Source organism: Atractosteus spatula, chromosome 6 (genome assembly GCF_055471065.1).
Source record: "Atractosteus spatula isolate fAtrSpa1 chromosome 6, fAtrSpa1.hap1, whole genome shotgun sequence".
NCBI lineage: Eukaryota > Metazoa > Chordata > Actinopteri > Semionotiformes > Lepisosteidae > Atractosteus > Atractosteus spatula.
This window is the reverse complement of record NC_142711.1, coordinates 22,173,574-22,192,919: the sequence shown is the minus strand read 5'-3', so window position 1 is coordinate 22,192,919 and position 19,346 is coordinate 22,173,574. Positions and strand designations below refer to the sequence as shown.

The following is a 19,346-nucleotide window of genomic DNA, read 5'->3' as shown; positions in this document are numbered from 1 at the left end:
GTTGAATGGCTCATACCAATTTTATCCTCTGTAGTCAGGATCATGCCTTAGAGAAGGATTTCTTTGACAATGGTGATTTGGAAAGGTAAATCTTTTAAAAATATATATATATTAAAAGGCATTTTAAAAGCAACAAATGAGTCAAATGAAACCAATAGTACCTGGTGCAGATTTAATGTCCTTGAGTGCCGTTGAAACATGCTTTTCTTGGCTTCCTCCAGAAAGATTCTCCCAGAAAGTGTCTCACCCAGAAAATGGATGGTATAGATATTACCACTTTTTGAGTCTGTCAATAGAGAAATGGGACCTACATTCCTCAAGTGGTATAGCACTGGGAGGGCTGGGACAGGATATTCTCGGTTTTCACGCAACATCAACTCCGCCGACTTTCAACCCACTGAATTTGTATTATCGACCTAAGTGACATATTGCTCTTCCAGTCAAGGTCAATGTGGTGTTGTCAATGTAGGACTCAAAGTAGGACAAATGAATTGCCAGATCGTCCCCTCTCTCTCATCCTAGCGTTAATCCCGCATCAGCAGGGCCCGTCTCCATTTGGTGGTTTGAACCAAATCTTGGAGCTGATGTTGCCATTAAATGCGACCGAGAATACTCCAACTGGCACGTCGCTCCGCCTGCCGTCGGAGTGGGGCGGGGGGGGGAGGAGAACAAAGTAATGTAGCCAATTCATAGAGGAGGATTATTAGGAGGCATGAGAAATTTGGCCAGGACGCTGGGGTTACATCCCTACTCTTTTCGAGAAACACCCTGGGATTTTTAATGACCACAGAGAGTCAGGACCTCGGTTTTATGTCTCATCCGAAAGACGGCACTTGTTTACAGTATAGTGTCCCCGTCACTATACTGAGGCATTAGGACCCACATGGACCGCAGGGTGAGCGCCCCCTGCTGGCCCCACTAACACCTCTTCCAGCAGCAGCCTTAGTTTTTCCCAGGAGGTCTCCCATCCAGGTACTGACCAGGCTCAAACCTGCTTAACTTCAGTGGGAAATTGCCAGATCGTCCCATTCTTTCTATAATTTTTTTTGAACATTTCAGGTAAGTTGATACCTACAGTATTTGCTGTTTTCCATCCTTGTTTAGAATACAATTGTGGTTACCAAGTTACAAAAAATATATTGCTGTCCTAGACTCAGTACAGAGATGAGTAACCTGTTACTTTCTGGGCTTTAAATTAATCTTCTACATTGAAAGAGCTTAACCTTTTTAGCCTCTGGTTGTGGGAGTGAGAAACAAACTAGTGTACCCAGCCATGTTGTTGAAGCCAAAACCTTGTCTTGTTTCACAACATGGCTGGATGGGACCCTCAGACCCATTAGCTGCTGACTGCCAGCCTGGTTTTACTTGGGCCCAATGGAGTCCTCTCGTTTGAAGCCTCTCTTATGTTCCATTGAATTAATTTCCTTTAAAACGGTTGCGCTGTACAGCTATGATCCAACTCTGGTGAGAGCATATTAGCAATCTCCTGTAAAATATAAGTTTAGTAAGAGCATTTAGAGAAATAGAGCTGCATTTTTTGTGTTTTGTACAGAAACATTTGGCAACATATTACTCCATTTAGATGCATATCACGAAAGTGTGAAATACAGAAATGTAAAACAAGAGGTGGGAGATTGACAATACCATTATTGTTCACCTCAGGGTAAAGAAAAAATATATGGGAGTACTGAACAGACGAAACATACAGTGATGTTGCACAAGAAAAAAAAACAACAGCGTCTTTGTTCAGAGGACTGACAGCAAGGAAACACAATACATGAACGGCAATTCTCAGAAAATAAACTTTTATTGGCAAGTTATGGAATAAACGTTCAGTTGTTCTGAACAATTCTAAAGAGATCTGGGATTTTCGAATGGAGTAATAAAGCAGTCATGTAAATCATTTACAATAAGGTGTTTATGTATAAAATGTTAGTTTTTGATTAACATTTGTATCCATAGAATGACTAAACTTCAAGGATCACGAGACAGGAAACCTTTCAGCCTTCTTGTTTCCACAAGGCTGCTCCCAACCTCCTGGGCTCCTGGGACTCCTCTTCCTTTAATGTGGATAGCGAGCTGTCTCCTTTCATTTCTCACAGTCACTGTGCTCCGACGGCCAGCTGTGCTCTGCAGCTACAGCATTCGTAATTTTGCAAACTGATTTCCATATGCTATTTCTGAAACACAGAAACGTAGAGGAAGTTAAATATGACTAAGATATGCAGAAAACATAAAGGAAAAGAGCATTATTTGTGAACCTGAGGGCTAAATACATGTACAAGTATTCAATTTCCATACCATTTTTTAAAATCAATACATTTGTTGAAATTCTTATGGGGAAATAAGAATCTCATTGAGCCTTTTACTCTTTGGCGTATTTCAGGATCATGCCTGTGAGGAAGAGCTTCTGTTTGTGACTGGCTGTGGGGCAGACAGAGAGCACCACAGAGCCAAAAATGTCACTAACAGCAATGCTCATGCCAGACATGGTGTTACCGTGGAAACCACTGTTCACTGTGAGGGGGGCAAACACATTACCAAAACCTGTTCCCTTCCATCCACTCACAAGGCAGCTGCCAAACCATTATTGTGTGCTGTCCAATGGAAATATCAAATTAAGACCAAAGAATTTCATAGTGGCACCCATTATTTACTGTACAAATTACTTTTTTTTTAAAAAAAAAGAACATTGTCTTTACGGAAATGTCAATCAGGTTTTTTCCTATAGATAAAAATCAATAACATCTATACACACATGCAAAGAGGGCTATATACAGTACTCATAAATATAAAAATGCTGAGACACCTTTAGGTCAAAAGAAATGAATCATTCTCAGCCACACATATCATGATAAAATGTCCTATAGAAGTCAGTGGAGTGACTACACTAACTCACATATAAAATGTAGAATTCCTCACACTTATATAGCGCTTTTCTGGATACTCCACTCAAAGCACTTTACAGGTAATGGGGACTCCCCTCCACCACCAGTGTGCAGCCCCACCTGGATGATGCAATGGCAGCCATAGTGCACCAGTACGCACACCACACATCAGCTACACAACAGAGTGAAGAAGCCAATTCATAGATGGGGATTATTAGGAGACCACGGTTGGTAAAGGCCATTGGGAAATTTGGCCAGGACACCGGGGTTACACCCCTACTCTTTTCGAGAAACGTCCTGGGATTTTTAATGACCAAAGAGTGTCGGGACCTCAGTTTACCATCTCATGGTAAAGGATGGCGCCTTTTTTGACAATATAGTGTCCCCCTCACTATACTGGGGCATTAGGACCCACACAGACAGCAGGGTGAGCACCCCCTGCTGACCCCACTAACTCCTCTTCCAGCAGCAACATTAGCTTTTCCCAGGAGATGTCATGTCCAACATGTCCATAGAGACAACCATGTTGGACATGACACCTCATGTTCAACATGGATTCGCTCGAGTCTAAAGCGTCATATCGAGTCATATCGCTCGAGTATAAAGCGGTGCTCGAGCACACATCATTCAGGTGAGGCTCCACCTACAGCCTCAGGAATGAGAAGGAGGCCTGTGCTTGAAAGATCAGCTCTTACTAGTAGCAGAAGGAAGGGCGTCGGTTTGGAAGAGATGTCGAGCCTGTGGAAACACGCTATTCCGGCAGGCCGAGGCCAGACTGAAATAGACTGGTGGTGGAGGGACATGGACCAGGTTGCTTTTTGCAGATTGGGGGGAGGGAGATGTTTTAAGGACTATAAGGCCTTTAATAGGCAAGACAGGGTTATACTGTAGCACGTGACTTAGTCTTCACATGTGACCTGTTGTGCTGAGGACTTCAGCCATATCACAGGTGGCCCTACCTTCCTTTACTGCTATAGGAATGTATTACAATTTATTTTAACCAGACAAAATACCTGTTTTCCTTCCATATCCATTAGGATGGGTTAGATTATGGTATCGCCTTTGGCTGGGCTAGCCTGTTACAGTCATTTGTATAATTAATTCCTCCATCCTTGAAAGCCCATATAAAAGAACAGTGGCTCTACCCAAAATATTCTGAGGAGAAAACTACCACAGCATTCTCTCCAGGACTGTACCCTCAGGAGTGTTTCAAAGTCCTCGCAGTTATAAGCCCCATTACTTTCAATATGTTAACAGATGGTATGTTTTGTAACCATCTGCCAAAGGGATACTGTTCACATATTTACAATTCTCCACAGAATTAATGAATCAAATAACCTGGGAAGTGTAGTTAAAAAAAAAGAAAGAGAGGAACTTATGCTTCATCAACCAGGTGTTTGAAATATGAATCTTTGAAAAACAAAATTAAAAAAAAAATCTCAACTTAATCAGAAAGCCAAAACAAAATAACTCGTTTTCCCCTCTGGGATTACCGTTTAATGTACCTCTCGGAATCACTTTTCTCGTACTGCAAGTGACTGCCGCATGAGAAATCATCTTTTAAACCTGACGGAAGGAAAACGTTGCACGCCGTGAGTCAATCTCAGGCTGCTGCCCATTTAATTCTTTCATTGGCTACTACTTCTCGACAGCTGGGCAAATTATCGCTGAGCAAATATTATCGCTAACGTTTTACGTGTATTAGGTCAGAACAAATTGCTTCTTCGTATAAATTAGTTACTGCTTTAATGTAAATTAAAATGAAACAGTCGTGAACGTGGCTTGTTCTGAATGTGGAGCACATGCATATCTCTTACTTTTATTTACGCGTTGTTAACCACGCACTTATTGTGTAGTTATATTATAGAATGGTCTCTTCTAGAAAAAAAAACTTACAATTCAAAAGTAGGATGGAATTTAATTAAGTGAAACAATCAGATATCCTCATTTTGTTTCCACAATATTCCATTATTATGTGTATGAGACCAACCTGCATGTGTACGTGTAGGAGAAAACCTGTAAGAGCAGCACATTCATTTGTCCACCGGAGGGCGCTCGTGTAGAGCCTGTCCACCTCAATCTTTTGTTTCAAACAAAAACGTCAGACGTGCAGCCTAATGTGAAACTTTTCACTTTTCAACCACGAGTAATAGCAGTTCATTTTTAATTTAAAAATACGTTGCAATGTCAAAGACGAATTTCTGTTTTTCTGTTGTTTTTAATGCTGTACTTTTCTGACAACTCAAGGTTCAGGGGAAGCAGCTTCCTGACAGTGCGCTGTTTTTGCACTATTTGTGCACCAGTACTGCTCATTATGACGGTCATTGGAGGGTGTGACCCGTTAATGCCATCTTCTTATCTCGGTATCTGAGAAATGTTGTTTGCATGGCAGTGTGCTGTCGACATAAGTAGTCGAAGACCTACCTTGGGCTTCAACTGATACCTGCAGGAGAAATAGGTGGAAATAAAAGCCCAGTCCCAGTCATAATCCAACGTAATTGCTGATACTATCTTTAGTTTCTATTTTGGTTGCTGAAAGTATTATTACAGTGGTCAATACAAAGTGTATCTTATATGAAATGTTAGCATTGCAATGTCCTGATGTAAAACCACTGGCAGTTTAAAACTGATTATTATTATTATTATTATTATTATAGTTATTATTATTGTTGTTGTTGTTGTTGTTGAGAACAGGAGGGAGTGACAGGGAAAGATGGGGACTGGCGAACGACAGGGCAGAGAAGTTAAAAGAGAGCTCAAAGAGTGGGCAACAACATGTGCTGGCAACTGGCTCCTCATCTGAGATGTCATGCATGCCATCAGACACTCGCTTAATATGTCACTGTTAATTAAAAGTGTGGGAGAGTTCACTGCAAATGCATTGAAGCCCAAATTAATAACGCACAGATTTCTGTTTTAAAAAGCCCTAACATGGCACCCTGGTATACCATAGCATGAATGAATGATGAGTGCCAGAAACGCTATGATTTCATATGAGCCCCATCCTGAGTGCCACATGAACCACGTGACCTGGCCATAATTTCTACTTTTCCTGTTTATATGGTTAACATGCCTTCAGAGCAGCTAAGTATTATGCACTCGCTGCCAAAGAAGTCCAATAGAGTCCTCTTTATTGTTTGTGTCTTTATAGCCATTGGAATTCTTTCCAGCATAATCTCTTTTTTAACGAATGAGCACTGACATTTCAGTTATTAATTATCTTGAGTCCGGATAGGTTAAATAGGTTTGGAAAAATAATTTAAAGCTGGCTGCATGGAAAAAATGACACAACATCTATCGCAAAATGTACAGGCTCTCAGTGATGCTATAGATCTTTTTTAATGGTCTGAGCTCCAGTGGAAGACACCAGCTCCAAGAATTAGAGCTGAATCATAGATCACCGGGCTAAATTTCCGAGTCTGAACAGCACTGTCAAGGGTTTTTCTGTTAAACAGTGAACATGAGCCAAAACAGCTCGCGGTTCTTCATTATGTGTTTTTCTGGGTGTTAAAATAGCGTGTGTATGGCATTCAAAGAATTACAGTCGTTTTTTTGTCCGTTTCGGGTACTCAGACTTGTTCAACTATGTCATTTCCTTCAGCAAATACAAAAAACTGTTTTTCCCTCACATCGAACCATAACAGTGTTTTTATTTTTTTTATTTTTCTATGTTAATAGTTCTTCTAGGCCAAAAAAAGAAAGCTTTCAATCTTAAAATTCTAATTACTTCACATTAACATTGAAGGTTTCAATTACCAGGACAGCAGTGACTGATTAAATATTTTGGTTCATGTTGTGACATGGCTATAAGCCAGTCCTACCCATCATGTTTTGTTTGTTGATGTTCTTCATCAAACGTATTAAAAACAAAACTTTAGTTTAACTTATATAATTGTGAGAGCATTTATATTATGAAGAAAAGAGCAAATACAGCAAGACGAATGATGCAATCCTTTCTGTAGGCCTCAGAGAGTCATGGGGAGTCTTCCAGGCAGGCTGCTTGAAGGATTTTCTTCCTTAGGTAAGAAGAAAACAGAATTCCTGCCTGCACCATTCATCTTTCCTTGCTGGTTGATGGAATTATTGCAGTAACAGATGTTTTGTCTGGGACAGCAAAGCTGCCAAAATCAACAAGGCTGTGTTTGCAAAGGAGAAATATGACTTTTATAAAGTACAGTGGGACACCTTGAGCACAAGGCCCAGTATTTGTGCTTATTTTTGGTCTTAAGCTGTTCTGATTACTCATACTCATCCAACATGTAATTTTTATTGCCATATTATTTTGAATTGACTACCTTCTAGCCTGCTCTCATCAGATCTTAGAAGTGAAGCAAGGGTGACCTTGGTCAGTACCAGGATAATGAAACATCCTTACATTTTCTAACCGCTTTATCCAGTACAGGGTCGCAGGGGAGTCGGAGTTTATCAAGCATTGGGCGCAAGGCAGGATACATCCTGGATGGGACACCAGTCCATCACATGGCAAATAACATTTTACAGGAGAGTTATTTTTAAAAAGACACCATTATCCTGCTAAATCTTTTAGTATGCACAAAACTGCAGCGGTTTACGCGTTTACATTCCTTACATTTGAACGTAAAAACATATACCAATGCCAATGTCGTGTACCAGCTGCCCGCTATCGCCGAGCTGTCGTTTGAAAACTTGTGGCTGCACTGACTGACCTGATGATAAGGTCACAGACCAGGAAACAATTGATAAGATGTAAAACACAATTCAGATGCAGTTTGCACTGAAAAGCTTCAAGTTCAAAAATAATTTTAAAGGTGAAAGACGAAAAAAACGTACTGTTGAAGGGGAAAAGTATAAAGCACTGTACAACGTCGGCAGTTTGTTATACAACATTACAATAAATCACGGAGTTCCTTTGCTCATTTCATCTACCTTTGGTGCAGAACGTGAGTATTGTGTTTAATAAACTACGCCACATAAATAAACACAAATATAATGTATTTAAACAGAATAATTCATTTATTGTATATGTAATTTGTGATGGGTTACAGTTTCGTCAACAGCCGTGCTACATTGTTGACAATAAAGAAATAAGGTAAAGTCATGTGTCGCCAGCCGTGTAAAAAACACCACACGAGCGGAAGTACTGTACGCATGTAGGAAGCTTTGAAAACCCGATTGCAATGTGCATCAAGAGAGAGCTTTTCCCATTTTCTGAAAACTTTTGCAAACTAGAGAACAGTAACCGCTCTTGGCACTGCATGTAGAAATTTAATTAAAGGAACGTTATTTTTTATTACAATCATAAAACGGACGTTAGATTTAAAGAGAATCGGAATTAGTACTTAAACCCGCTGAAATCTGCTTTAGCTATTGCACTCCCTGCAGTTTAATCAAGAGAAAAAAAACAGTTCTACATTTCAAAAATCGAAATTCTGATTTTCTGTATTGCTACAGGAAAAAAAATGTTTTGTGCTTCTGAGTAGCTGATTTTGTTTGTTTTAAACATTCTTTTTTTAGCTGTGGTAAACAACACGTTTTTCGGAATTTGTGTTAAACAGAGATATACCTCTTCGTCTTACATCTAGACTGTCAGAGTAACATATAAATACTATAAATAATCCTGTAATTGTAAAGACTTTGAAAATAGTATCAAGCATTCTGTATATTTACTGTTTCAGCCATGGGTGGGGGTGGTTTATATGTCATATTTCAGAAACTGCCCTAACCAAATTTGCAAAATAAACACTGTCAATGGGAAAAAATAACATGACAGGTCTCATACACGAGGTTCCTTTTTTCAACACTTAATATGTAAAAACTGAACTTTTTCAGAGCATGTGATAGGAAATGAACTAAAAATGGTACATCTGTACCATACCTTTGAGGCTTAGTGAGAAATACTAAAGAAAGAGAAGTTGCATTGTTGCCTTAATGGTTGCCTTTGCTGTTAAAAAGCTAAATATCATGTACATACAGTACAGTGCATAACACTTGGCCTGTGTTACTAGGAAGTGATCATACAGCAGTTCAGTGTTCAACAGCATTTGTAGTCGAAGGAAATCTTGATCTCAACAGATCTCTACAGATCGTGCTAAACATTTTAGTATCTGCATTTCTGCCATCATTGTAAACAGGCAGTAATTAGAGCCAAGGTCTGCAGTTTCTTTCGTCTTCAGTCATGGAGTATTTGAGCTCCTCCTTGATGATTTTAAGAGCAGAGAGCAATTCATCAGTGGTAGAGCACCAACAAAAGAAATGCTACAGTAAAACATAAAAGCAGTGTTATGCATTTGTGTGAGGAGATGAAAAGAGGCCACTCTCATCACTTTTTATTCACATCCTGTTTGAATTCAGTGAAGGTTAAAAATCCCATCTCTTCAAAAGAGTTGAATGTTTCCTGTAAGAGTAGAACACAAAGGGTTTAAACTTACATGTCAGACACAAATGCGACTGAAGCAAAATGCAAACCAACAGCGAGGTCTGCAGATAATTGTGAACAATAAAGCGATGAGAACAGTGGTGACTCGTTTTGCTCAGCAATAACACATAGTAATCCTGAGAATAAGAGTTTTACTTTGACTGCATTTTACCGTCCCTGACACTCACCTCTGCTCAGTGATGCCAGGAGAGAGAGAACAGAGAGTAGACGCTATGCCAGCATCTTTTTAACTGTTTTGAGACCAGCCATCCAGGCTCATCTCTTTCAAGAATCATCCTTAACTATGACAGTGGGCACATCCGAAATAAACCTGTTTCCAAAACTCGTCCATATTAACTGACGGAAAAACGAAACGCAGCACCTCCTCCTCCACACTCTGGCCCTCCCGTCTGCGTGGAACAGGCTGAAGAAGGCTGATGACTCATCTGTGAAGAGGACCTGATGCCACTGCTGAGGAGTCCATCGCAGCCTCTGTCTGGCCCAAGCCAGTCAGGGAGGTGTGAGCAGAGGGGCTCTGAGGTCGCCTTGCTCCAAGTCCAGCAGCATGGAGCCTCACTGGCCTCTCACACGGAGAGAGTGGAGTGTGCCTTTCACTGACCTTTGCCACCTTACCCTTGACAGAGCTGACAGGAGACATCTTGTCTAGGGAGGCCGTGGGCAGTGTTATGCTGGTAGTTGTACTGTTAAAGCCGACAGGATTGAAGAGAATGTCCTTTAGCACAAAACCATGTACTGTATGCTGCAAGTTGTGTACTGCTCCTCAATATGTTGACAAAGGCCTTGAGTCAAGAGGTTTTTTTTTCCATTCCTGCAAGCCAAATCTGCAAGTGCTGATTTTCCAACAGGACGATGCAAGACCACATAGTGCTGGGACAGCAGTGCTTCTGCTTCAGGAATAAATGTTAAGGTCCATTTTTTTCTTCTGACCTAAGTCCAATAGACCACCTGTATTTTGACTCGTGAAGGCCATCAACAGCAGACAACCACAGCCAGCTTTCACAGACTTCCTGCAACTGCAGAGGAGAAGTTGAACCTCCCACACAAGCCTCTCCAGAGACCAATCAGGTCTGTGCCAGGATTGTGTTAGTGTTCATGAAGGTCATACCCGATACCTGCTTTGTCATGTTTTCATTCTCAAAGTGCGTCATGTTTCGTGCTTGACAACGGACTAGTCCTTTGATTTCTGTGCTGTCTGAGGAACCATGAATTTCTTGTCACATTTTCATATTTTCGTCTGAGCTGAGTCTTGTGCTTCTTTTGTGTATCAGTATGCTTTAAGCCAGTTGCTTGGGTACTTGTTCTTATCAGTTAAGTTTGTTCTAGTGTGATAGTTAAAGTGGAATGGAATTTGTTAAAAATAGTTGTTGTGATAGAAACAGCAGTCCTTTTGAAAAACGTTTCTTCTAGTCTTGTGAATGCAGGAAACAGGTGTTCAGTCTTAGCTGTCTCTTCAGTCAGGAAACATATTCATGTGCAGGCCACCATAGGGAATGTCTAAAAGCAGCCATATCACCCTGCAACTCACAACTGGCAACTCCCTGAAGCTCAGCAGGTGTGAGCCTGGTCAGTACCTGGATGGGAGACCTCCTGGGAAAAACTAAGGCTGCTGCTGGAAGAGGTGTTAGTAGGGCCAGCAGGGGGCGCTCACCCTGCGGTCCATGTGGGTCCTAATGCCCCAGTATAGTGACGGGGACACTATACTGTAAACAGGCGCCGTCCTTCAGAGGAGATGTAAAACCGAGGTCCTGACTCTCTGTGGTCATTAAAAATCCCAGGGCGTTTCTCGAAAAGAGTAGGGGTGTAACCCCGGCATCCTGGCCAAATTTCCCATTGGCCCTTACCAATCATGGCCTCCTAATAATCCCCATCTATGAATTGGCTTCATTACTCTGCTCTCCTCCCCACTGATAGCTGATGTGTGGTGAGCGTACCGTGGCATCATCCAGGTGGGGCTGCACATTGGTGGTGGTGGAGGGGAGTCCCCATTACCTGTAACATGCTTTGAGTGGAGTGTCCAGAAAAGTGTAAGCAATTATTATTATTATTATTATTATAAAAGCCAGCAAGGAATGTTTTATGTTGAGGATCACCATATAATCATTTCTATGTTTGGATTAATTAAGGCTTAATTGTTCACTTAAATGGGTGGACTGGTGGTTAGCATTGCGGCTTTGCATCACTGGGGCCCTGGGTTCATTTATGCTAATTCTGCAAAGGACTATCTTTCTGGAATGTGTGTGTTCCCCTAGTGTTCACATGGGTTTCCTCCAGGTGCTCTGGTTTCCTCCTACAGTCCAAAGGCAAATTAGTAGGTTAATTGGCTTCTGGGAAATCAGACCCTGGCATTAATGTGTGCATGTTCGTGTCTGTGTCTGCCCTGCGATGGATTGGCATCTTGTCCAGGGCGTGTTCCTGTCTTGTGCCCATTGCTTGGCATACCCGAATACTGAATAAAGCAATGGGAAAATGGATGGATATTCATTAAACATTTGTATTTTCTTTTCCAATGTTTCTACCTTTTTATGAGGGAGATTTTTGTGAAGCACCACAGCTTGTCACCATCAGCAACATCTGGGCTTATACAGTTATGAGACTGGCTAATAAACTCTGAAACAAGAAATGCCTCTTAGCTCTCGGGCTGACACAAACACTATAAAAGGGACACTTTATTAAAAATAGAAATGCACGGCACTGAACAGGTTTGCACTCATTCTGAACAAGTAATGTATACACGTTAAAATATACAATACGTCAAAGAAGAGATGCCTAGATGTATTTTTAGGAGACATTCTATTGCAAAATATTGTTAACAGTCTGTCAAGAGCCTAGCAAGAGCATGGATTATGATAAAGTGTAACTGCCTGCTTTTTTTCTAAATGTCTTACTTAGTTTTAATCCAACTGTACCTCAAGAAAATTTGCAATGATCCTCATTTTAACAGTTGGTCACACTACAAACACTACGGACAGTAACAAAAGATTTTCAATCTGTCATGTTGTTCACTAAATTATTATTATTATTTACACATGCTGGAAAAAAGTAATTATTTGTAAGCCTGAAGAACAGCAATAAACAGATGATCAAAAGGTAATTAAGTACCAAAATACCCCCATATAGTATAAACGCTGTACTATACTTGAAAAGCTCTCATAAGATCAAGCTTTCATATTGAGAATAAATCAAATGTTTTCTACTGCAAAGTTTACAAACAACAAGAATGTCATTAATTGAATTTAATCTATACTTTTTATTCAGTAAGTATATGAAGAAGATGAAATGTATATGTATCAGTTACAGGACACTCATGAATTAATACTACTATGTAGCGGTTGAAGTATGTAATAACAAAAATAATAAAGTATTTTGGATGATGTATTTGGAAGAGTAAACTCATTAGAATTAATTCATATACTGTATGGTGCTTTACAAAATCTTTTCATGAATCCTTAAGAAACAAATAGTGTTGTGCAGGGGAACAGTCAGAATATAAGGAAGTTAAACTGGTTTGCATTGTACTAACAAGAAAAAAGTCTGAAATTGAATTTAAAGATTTATTGATAGATTGAGTCTCAGTGACCTTTTTGATTCCTTTCACAGGGTCACAATAAAAAAAACTTTCCTTTAAAGGAACACACTTTTGTTGCTTTGTTTTTCTTAAGCCCTGACGTCAGTAGGGCTTGATAGCACACATAACTTTCCCACTACATAGCTCAGCAATATGTGTCCAAGACAAAATTTATTTACAGTATGTAATCCAACAGCATAGATACAGCGAAACAGTGGTAATTAATAAGCAGTGTAGTATTGAGCTGAAGCTTAATCCTGTGAAGTAATCAGTCTGGTTACTGTGTTCATACTAAATAAAAAACTAGACACAAGGTTTCGTCTGTGAAAACTGTGCCTTGTAGGGTGTAATAATAATTAAAATCAGACCTTTAATATATATTTACAACAGTGAGCTGATTCACGTGGATGATACATACATAAACATTTAGCATGTCTGTAAGTATCCATTAAACATGACTATACCTTTTAGGACGCTAAAGCAGCACTGAGGACAAGCTACTGTCCATGTATACACACTAATTTCACTGTCCTCAACCATTTCAGTTAATATAACAACTTGATCATATTTTCCTTTTTGATTCATATAATTTTAGAAAATAACCACATGGATTTAAGCTTTATGGTTGTTTGAATTTCTATCATGTCATCATGCTGCACATGAACATATTCATGTTGTTTCGTGGTCTATTCAGCAGTTTTTATTTAATCATGTATCTGTTTTCAGCACCCCGAGGATAGCTTTGGAAATTGTTACAGCTGGCATAATCTTTGCCACTGTCTCTTCAAACACTGTCAACTATTAGGATCATCAAGAGCAAAATTAAACGAATCAATCAATAAAACTTCTTGCAAGTTTCTATTTCAGCACCTCAGGTGCAGCTTAGTCCACAAAAAAATGAAGATTTCAGTCCATTCAGACACTTGTGTAAAAATCACACTGTGTAAATGATTTTGACATCTTGATTTTTCCTGGATTGCTTTTTCTTGGAATTTCCTGTTCTGTTGATGCTTGTTACGAAACGTTCTTTCAGGACCCCATGCAGACGACACAATCCGGAAGGGAGTGAACACACACAGGAAGGAGACGAGGAACTGGGCTGGTAGGGGAACCGGGGGGGGGGCGTGACAAAGGTGTTCTGGGGGGCGTGGTCCAGGCGAACAGTCCAAAAGGGAGTCCAAAGGGAAATCCAGTGCAGGCGAAGACCCAGAGCAGGGTGATAAATCCAAGACGAACAAAACAAAGTTAAAATGCCACCAGAAGCAAGAGAGAGGGCCATTGGCATGCTGCAGGCAGGTATGTCATGTGCCAGTATTGCCAGACACTATGGAGTAAGCCACTCCACTGTGTCCCGACTTCAGAGAAGGTTTCAGCAAACCGAGAGGTCAAATTACCATCCAAGATCCGGTCGCCCTCGAGTGACCACGCCAGAGCAGGACCGACACATCATTTCAGATCTGCCACTCGTACTGCTGCTGAAACAGCCAGCAGACACAATGCCTGCATCAGTGACAGAACAGTGAGAGTTCATGCTGCTGGCCTTAGAGCAAGGCAACCTGTCAGAGGCCCTCTGCTCACACCTCCTAGACATCACACCCAACTGGCTTGGGCCAGACAAAGACTGTGATGGACTTGTCAGCAATGGCATCAGGTCCTCTTCACGGATGAGCCACTTTTCAGTCTGTTCCATGCAGACGGGAGGGCCAGAGTGTGGAGGATGAGGTGTTGCATTTCTTTTTTCCATCAGTATATATTTCTCTGTTCTTAATTATCTGTACTGCACAGTTTGAGTAAGCTACAGAGCCAGCATCTGAAATTCTTATTTTTCCAAGGTATGTTTTATACAAGTGTAATATTGTGAAATGCCAATGTGTCTCCAATGTCAAGAGAACACAAGCTACTATTCAAAAACTGCTCAGAGCAATAAACTTTAATAATCTTTTAAAAGCTTCTTCAACCTTCACTAGTAGAATTCAGGTGGAGCTAAAGCTGTCTCATCAGACTATACTAATAGAATTAGAAGATAGCAGCTAGAGGTACTTCATCAGACCACACCAATGGAATTCAGCTGTACTGTAGCTGCTTCATCTGACAGCACAGTTAGAATTTGACAGAATTAAGGTAAGGTAAATAAACACAGCCTAGGTATTCAAGAACAGTTAACCTGGGCAACAAATGAACCACAGATGACAAAAACAAAATATGTAAACCACATGTAATATTACAAAAATGACATAACCAGATGTGGAATCATCATTATCATCAGCATAAAATACGAGAAAAGTTCTGGTTTGTTGCTACTGATTACTTTTTAATGTTTTGCAACATGTGAAGTTGTGTTTGTAATGAGAAGAAAGGGATTCATTTGTGATGACATGCAAATCCTGATGACTTTGTGCCAGTTGTAAATAAGCAATGGAGACAATATACAGTAGTCTAGAAGGGTCATACTTTTTGTGTGACAATCCAAGTAGTTCTAAAAATTATCATAATGTGTTTTGAAGCATGCAATTGATTTCCACCCATATTATATCACTATTAAAGTGTTCACAAAAGATAATGTTATTTGCTTGAAGATAATTCCATGCTTCTATGATGTCCTGAGAGCTTGAAGTAAAAGTGTTAGGAAATACATCTGTATTGTATTACAAAAGCACAAAGAAATGGGTTATAGGGGAGGAACAGAGGAATGAGACTGAGAGCAGCAATTCAAAAGTATGTGCAGAACAAATAAAAAGTTTAGTCCACATGGATGAGTAGAAAGAAGAAACACGACATTTCAGCAGTTGAGCCTTCTTCAACCTTCTTCACACATGAAGAAGGTGAAACATGAAGACGAACCATTGTTTCGTCTGAATTAGTTCACTAACTAGAACTGAATCGAGATCACTGACATAGTTGAGAAAAACTGGGGCTCCAAATACTGATCCCTGAGGTACTCCAATTGGGGCATTTACCAATTAGCTCTTATCTTTGTTTCCTGCCTATTTACCAGTTCTTATTCCAAGTAATAATAATTATAATTGCTTACACTTATATAGCGCTTTTCTGGACACTACACTCAAAGCGCTTTACAGGTAATGGGGACTCCCCTCCACCACTGTGCAATGTGCAGCATCCGCTTGGATGATGCAACAGCAGCCATACTCGCCAGAATGCTCACCACACATCAGCTATCAGTGGAGAGCAGAGTGATGAAGCCAGTTCATAGATGGGGATTATTAGGAGGCCATGATTGGTATGGGCCAATGGGAAATTTGGCCAGGACGCCGAGGTTACACCCCTACTCTTTTCGAGAAACGGCCTGGGATTTTTAATGACCACAGAGAGTCAGGACCTCAGTTTTACATCTCATCTGAAGGACGGCGCCTGTTTACAGTATAGTGTCCCCGTCGTGGTTGCTATATAACAATTATGTGCGCGGCAGAAGTAGGAAAAACAAAGATATCAACATCAAATATCTCATTTTGAAGGAAACGGTGAAGAGAGATTTTTAAGATATGAATTGCAATTGAAACTTAAGATAAAGAATCACAACATTTCTAGAATGAGAACTGTTATACAAGTAGGTCAAAATGGGTTTATTCCACGCTGAAAAGAGAAGAAACACAACAAAACACAGCAAAAGGTAAAAGGTATCACAATTTGTGACACTGTTTTGACTTACAAGAGTAAGAGTAAAACATATTGTAACCAGAATAAATGAATATGGTTTTGGAGTCTTTTTTTTCTCTTTATGGCAGAATTGCTGCTTGCTAACATGATCATATAAGATTTCAAAAGCGAAGCAAGGTTGGGTTTGCTCAGAATTAGGATGGAAAACGACCTCTAGGGAACAAAAGGACATTGATAGCCCGGTGGGCAGTTCTGTTCCTTGAGCAACAGAATTTCCGATCCAATGCTTCCGTTTGGCCACTGTGCTGAAGGAAGTACCATCCTTTGGGAGGGATGTTAAACTGAGCTCCTGGCTTCTTGATCATTAAAGATCAAATAGCACACTGAGTGAGACTTCTTCATCAGCTGTGTAGTGGGACTGCTGACACATAATGGCTGCCAAGAGTCAACATGAGCACTACACTGCAGTGGTGGATGAAACTGTTACCCTCATATATGTAAACATACTCTTTTGGGATAAAACACATACAAACGTAAGGAGTTCTTATTAGAAAACGTGTTTGCTCTTGATTTACAACACAACCTATATTTCCAAGAATATTAAGAAGTGCAAGATTTGTATACAGCATGGTGTGTCATGTTCCGATTGATCACTTTCACTGTTGCTTTATCTTTTATTTGTTGCTTTATTGGTTTGGAGGAACACGAAAATACGCAAAAAATACACAATGCAGAGTGATTACAAAAAGAAGTTAACATAATACAATAACAGATACAACACTAGGTACAGCAATTTATACTGTAACCGGGTAGTGAATCTATTATTTTCACTTCATATTATCAATCAGAATCATATCATAATGATGTAAGAGCAAACTGAGCTGAGGTTATGCGCATTTACGGCTACAATGAAATGCAGAATTTTGGCTGTTACATACGCGTACCCAGATTTCCGAGTTTTCCCAAGGACAACCTAGCAGAGCTTATAGCGAATTGTTAACAGCCCGACCTTATCCTAAGATGACGTGTCGTTATTTCCTGTGGGGGCGGGTCGAAATACAGAGGATGGCCTCCTCTCTTTCTTGTAATCGTGGGGAAGGGTTAGTACGGCTTTAAGGTCATTTTTCATCGTGTGGGGATTTTGTAACTTTTTAAAAAAATACAGTTCTCTTAATCATCAATTCGTGTTGTTGGGCGTAGGTAAAGAGTCTTTTCGTCTAAAGGGTGTAAAATGGAATAAGAAGGCAAAGGGGACACATTTTTTGTTTGTTTGAGAAAAGTAGTGAACTAAAGCTTGTTTTTTTTGTAGTAAAGGGGAGAGATCAGCTGGATATTTTTGAAAGAAGTGCGAAGGACCATCGATTCCACATATGCTGCATTAGAAACGAATGGTTTAGGTTCGTTCAATGCGTTTTAAGGTAAGGAGGTGTCAATGTCTGCTTAAAGTGCTTGTATGGATAAGAGTTTTCGTCTTGTGAACTCGTAAGCTAATGATGCATACCTGGTGTGTTATATACATATTTGCCGTGTGGATGAAAATGTCATGGTGTGGGTTTTATGCTGGGCTTTGTGTTGAACTCGGGCGCATGTCCGCACATCTTCTTGCCCTGAAGTCCTGGAATGTGATTTGGATATTTTTGGGTGGGGGTGGGCGGGTGAAGAGCAGTAAACACCGATTCTGCGGTGGTTAAAAGTAATGTGGGATAAAACTGTGCCGTTAGTGCAATATTGTAGCTTTCCCCCCTGTGTTGTAGCGACTCTCGGTGTGGGGTGAGTACATCCGCTATCCGGTATCGGTGAGGCGCCGGCCCGGGCCCGCATTCCCGACGGAGAACAGCAGGGAGAGACCAAGTCTTTCTTCGGGAGCCGATCCTCGGATAACGCCAAAAAAAGACGACAGACTGGCTTGTCGCCTCGATTCACTTCATATTTTTAAACACCATCAAGTGTTTTCCCGCGAAGTATACGAATGAAAGATTCTGACCTGCCCTGCAGTAATTAATCGCCGAGGGAAACCGGGATGTGTGTTTTACAGTTGCCCCTATGGACAGGGTTTTCTTTTTTCCCCTCAAACTTTTGAAATGTCCTTTTACAGGCGTTGCTTGTTTCCCCCTCTTTTTGCTAATACATCTCGAATTATGAAGTGTTTGAAATGCAGCGTTTTACTACGTTTTTACGCGTTTTTTCTAAAAGTAATAGCCTCTGGCTACAGCTAATTTAGGGAGTGCCTCGTTAGCCAGCAACAGTGCTCCGATTGAGGTTTAAGCTAAGCTCTGCGGCTATTTTTTTTAAACCTCTTGTTTAGGCGATGCCAGGCGGCTGTGAGAGCACAAAGGAGATGGCGCGTCCGGACAGCCCAAGGAGCAGGCTCTCGAGTTATTCTTGGCACTTAAAACACTGACAAATAAGGCGAGCTGACTGTTTGGGGGGAAAAACACTCTCGGGAACGTACCCGTTAAGGATACTCGAACGTGGCATTTTCGGTTTTTAATTTTAAGGGAACGTTAGACGGAGAGGCTGGCTTTTTGTATCCCACGTTTAACTCGACGCTCGGAATTTTCTGCCTTAAAAAAAGCAGAAACGCTCGCCGTAAAAGTAGTTACATCTCACCTTTTTTTTATTTTGGCAGACTGACCTCATTGCGAAAACAAACGCGGTGGTTAGGGAGACATGCGGCTTAGTTAGATCACTTCCTTATCTCTGGGGTCTCAGGATCAGGAGTTTCAGTAGCTCTAAACTTCTTACTGTAGTCTTGCTGTATGTAGTACCGGTTTTGCTTCATAGAAGTCTGACCATATGGAGAAAGTGAAAATTGACCACACCACTCGGTTAAGCTTTGTCTTCCTGAAGTTGAGGTGGAATG

At 40.6% G+C, this 19,346-nt stretch overlaps 1 protein-coding gene across 2 annotated transcripts in view; it reads left to right on the top strand.

The window, feature by feature from the left end:
• The first annotated feature begins 17,520 nt into the window (after positions 1 to 17,520).
• itgb1a (integrin, beta 1a) overlaps positions 17,521 to 19,346 on the top strand; it is a 43,335-nt gene continuing 41,509 nt past the window's right edge. Inside the window, exon 1 of one of the 2 annotated variants that reach the window (XM_088919456.1) lies at positions 17,521 to 17,901. In XM_088919456.1, the coding sequence (XP_088775582.1) occupies positions 17,890 to 17,901 (12 nt within the window). In that variant the 5' untranslated portion in view covers positions 17,521 to 17,889. The remainder of the gene's footprint in view (positions 17,902 to 19,346) is intronic. The other variant, XM_088919455.1, reaches the window with a different exon arrangement.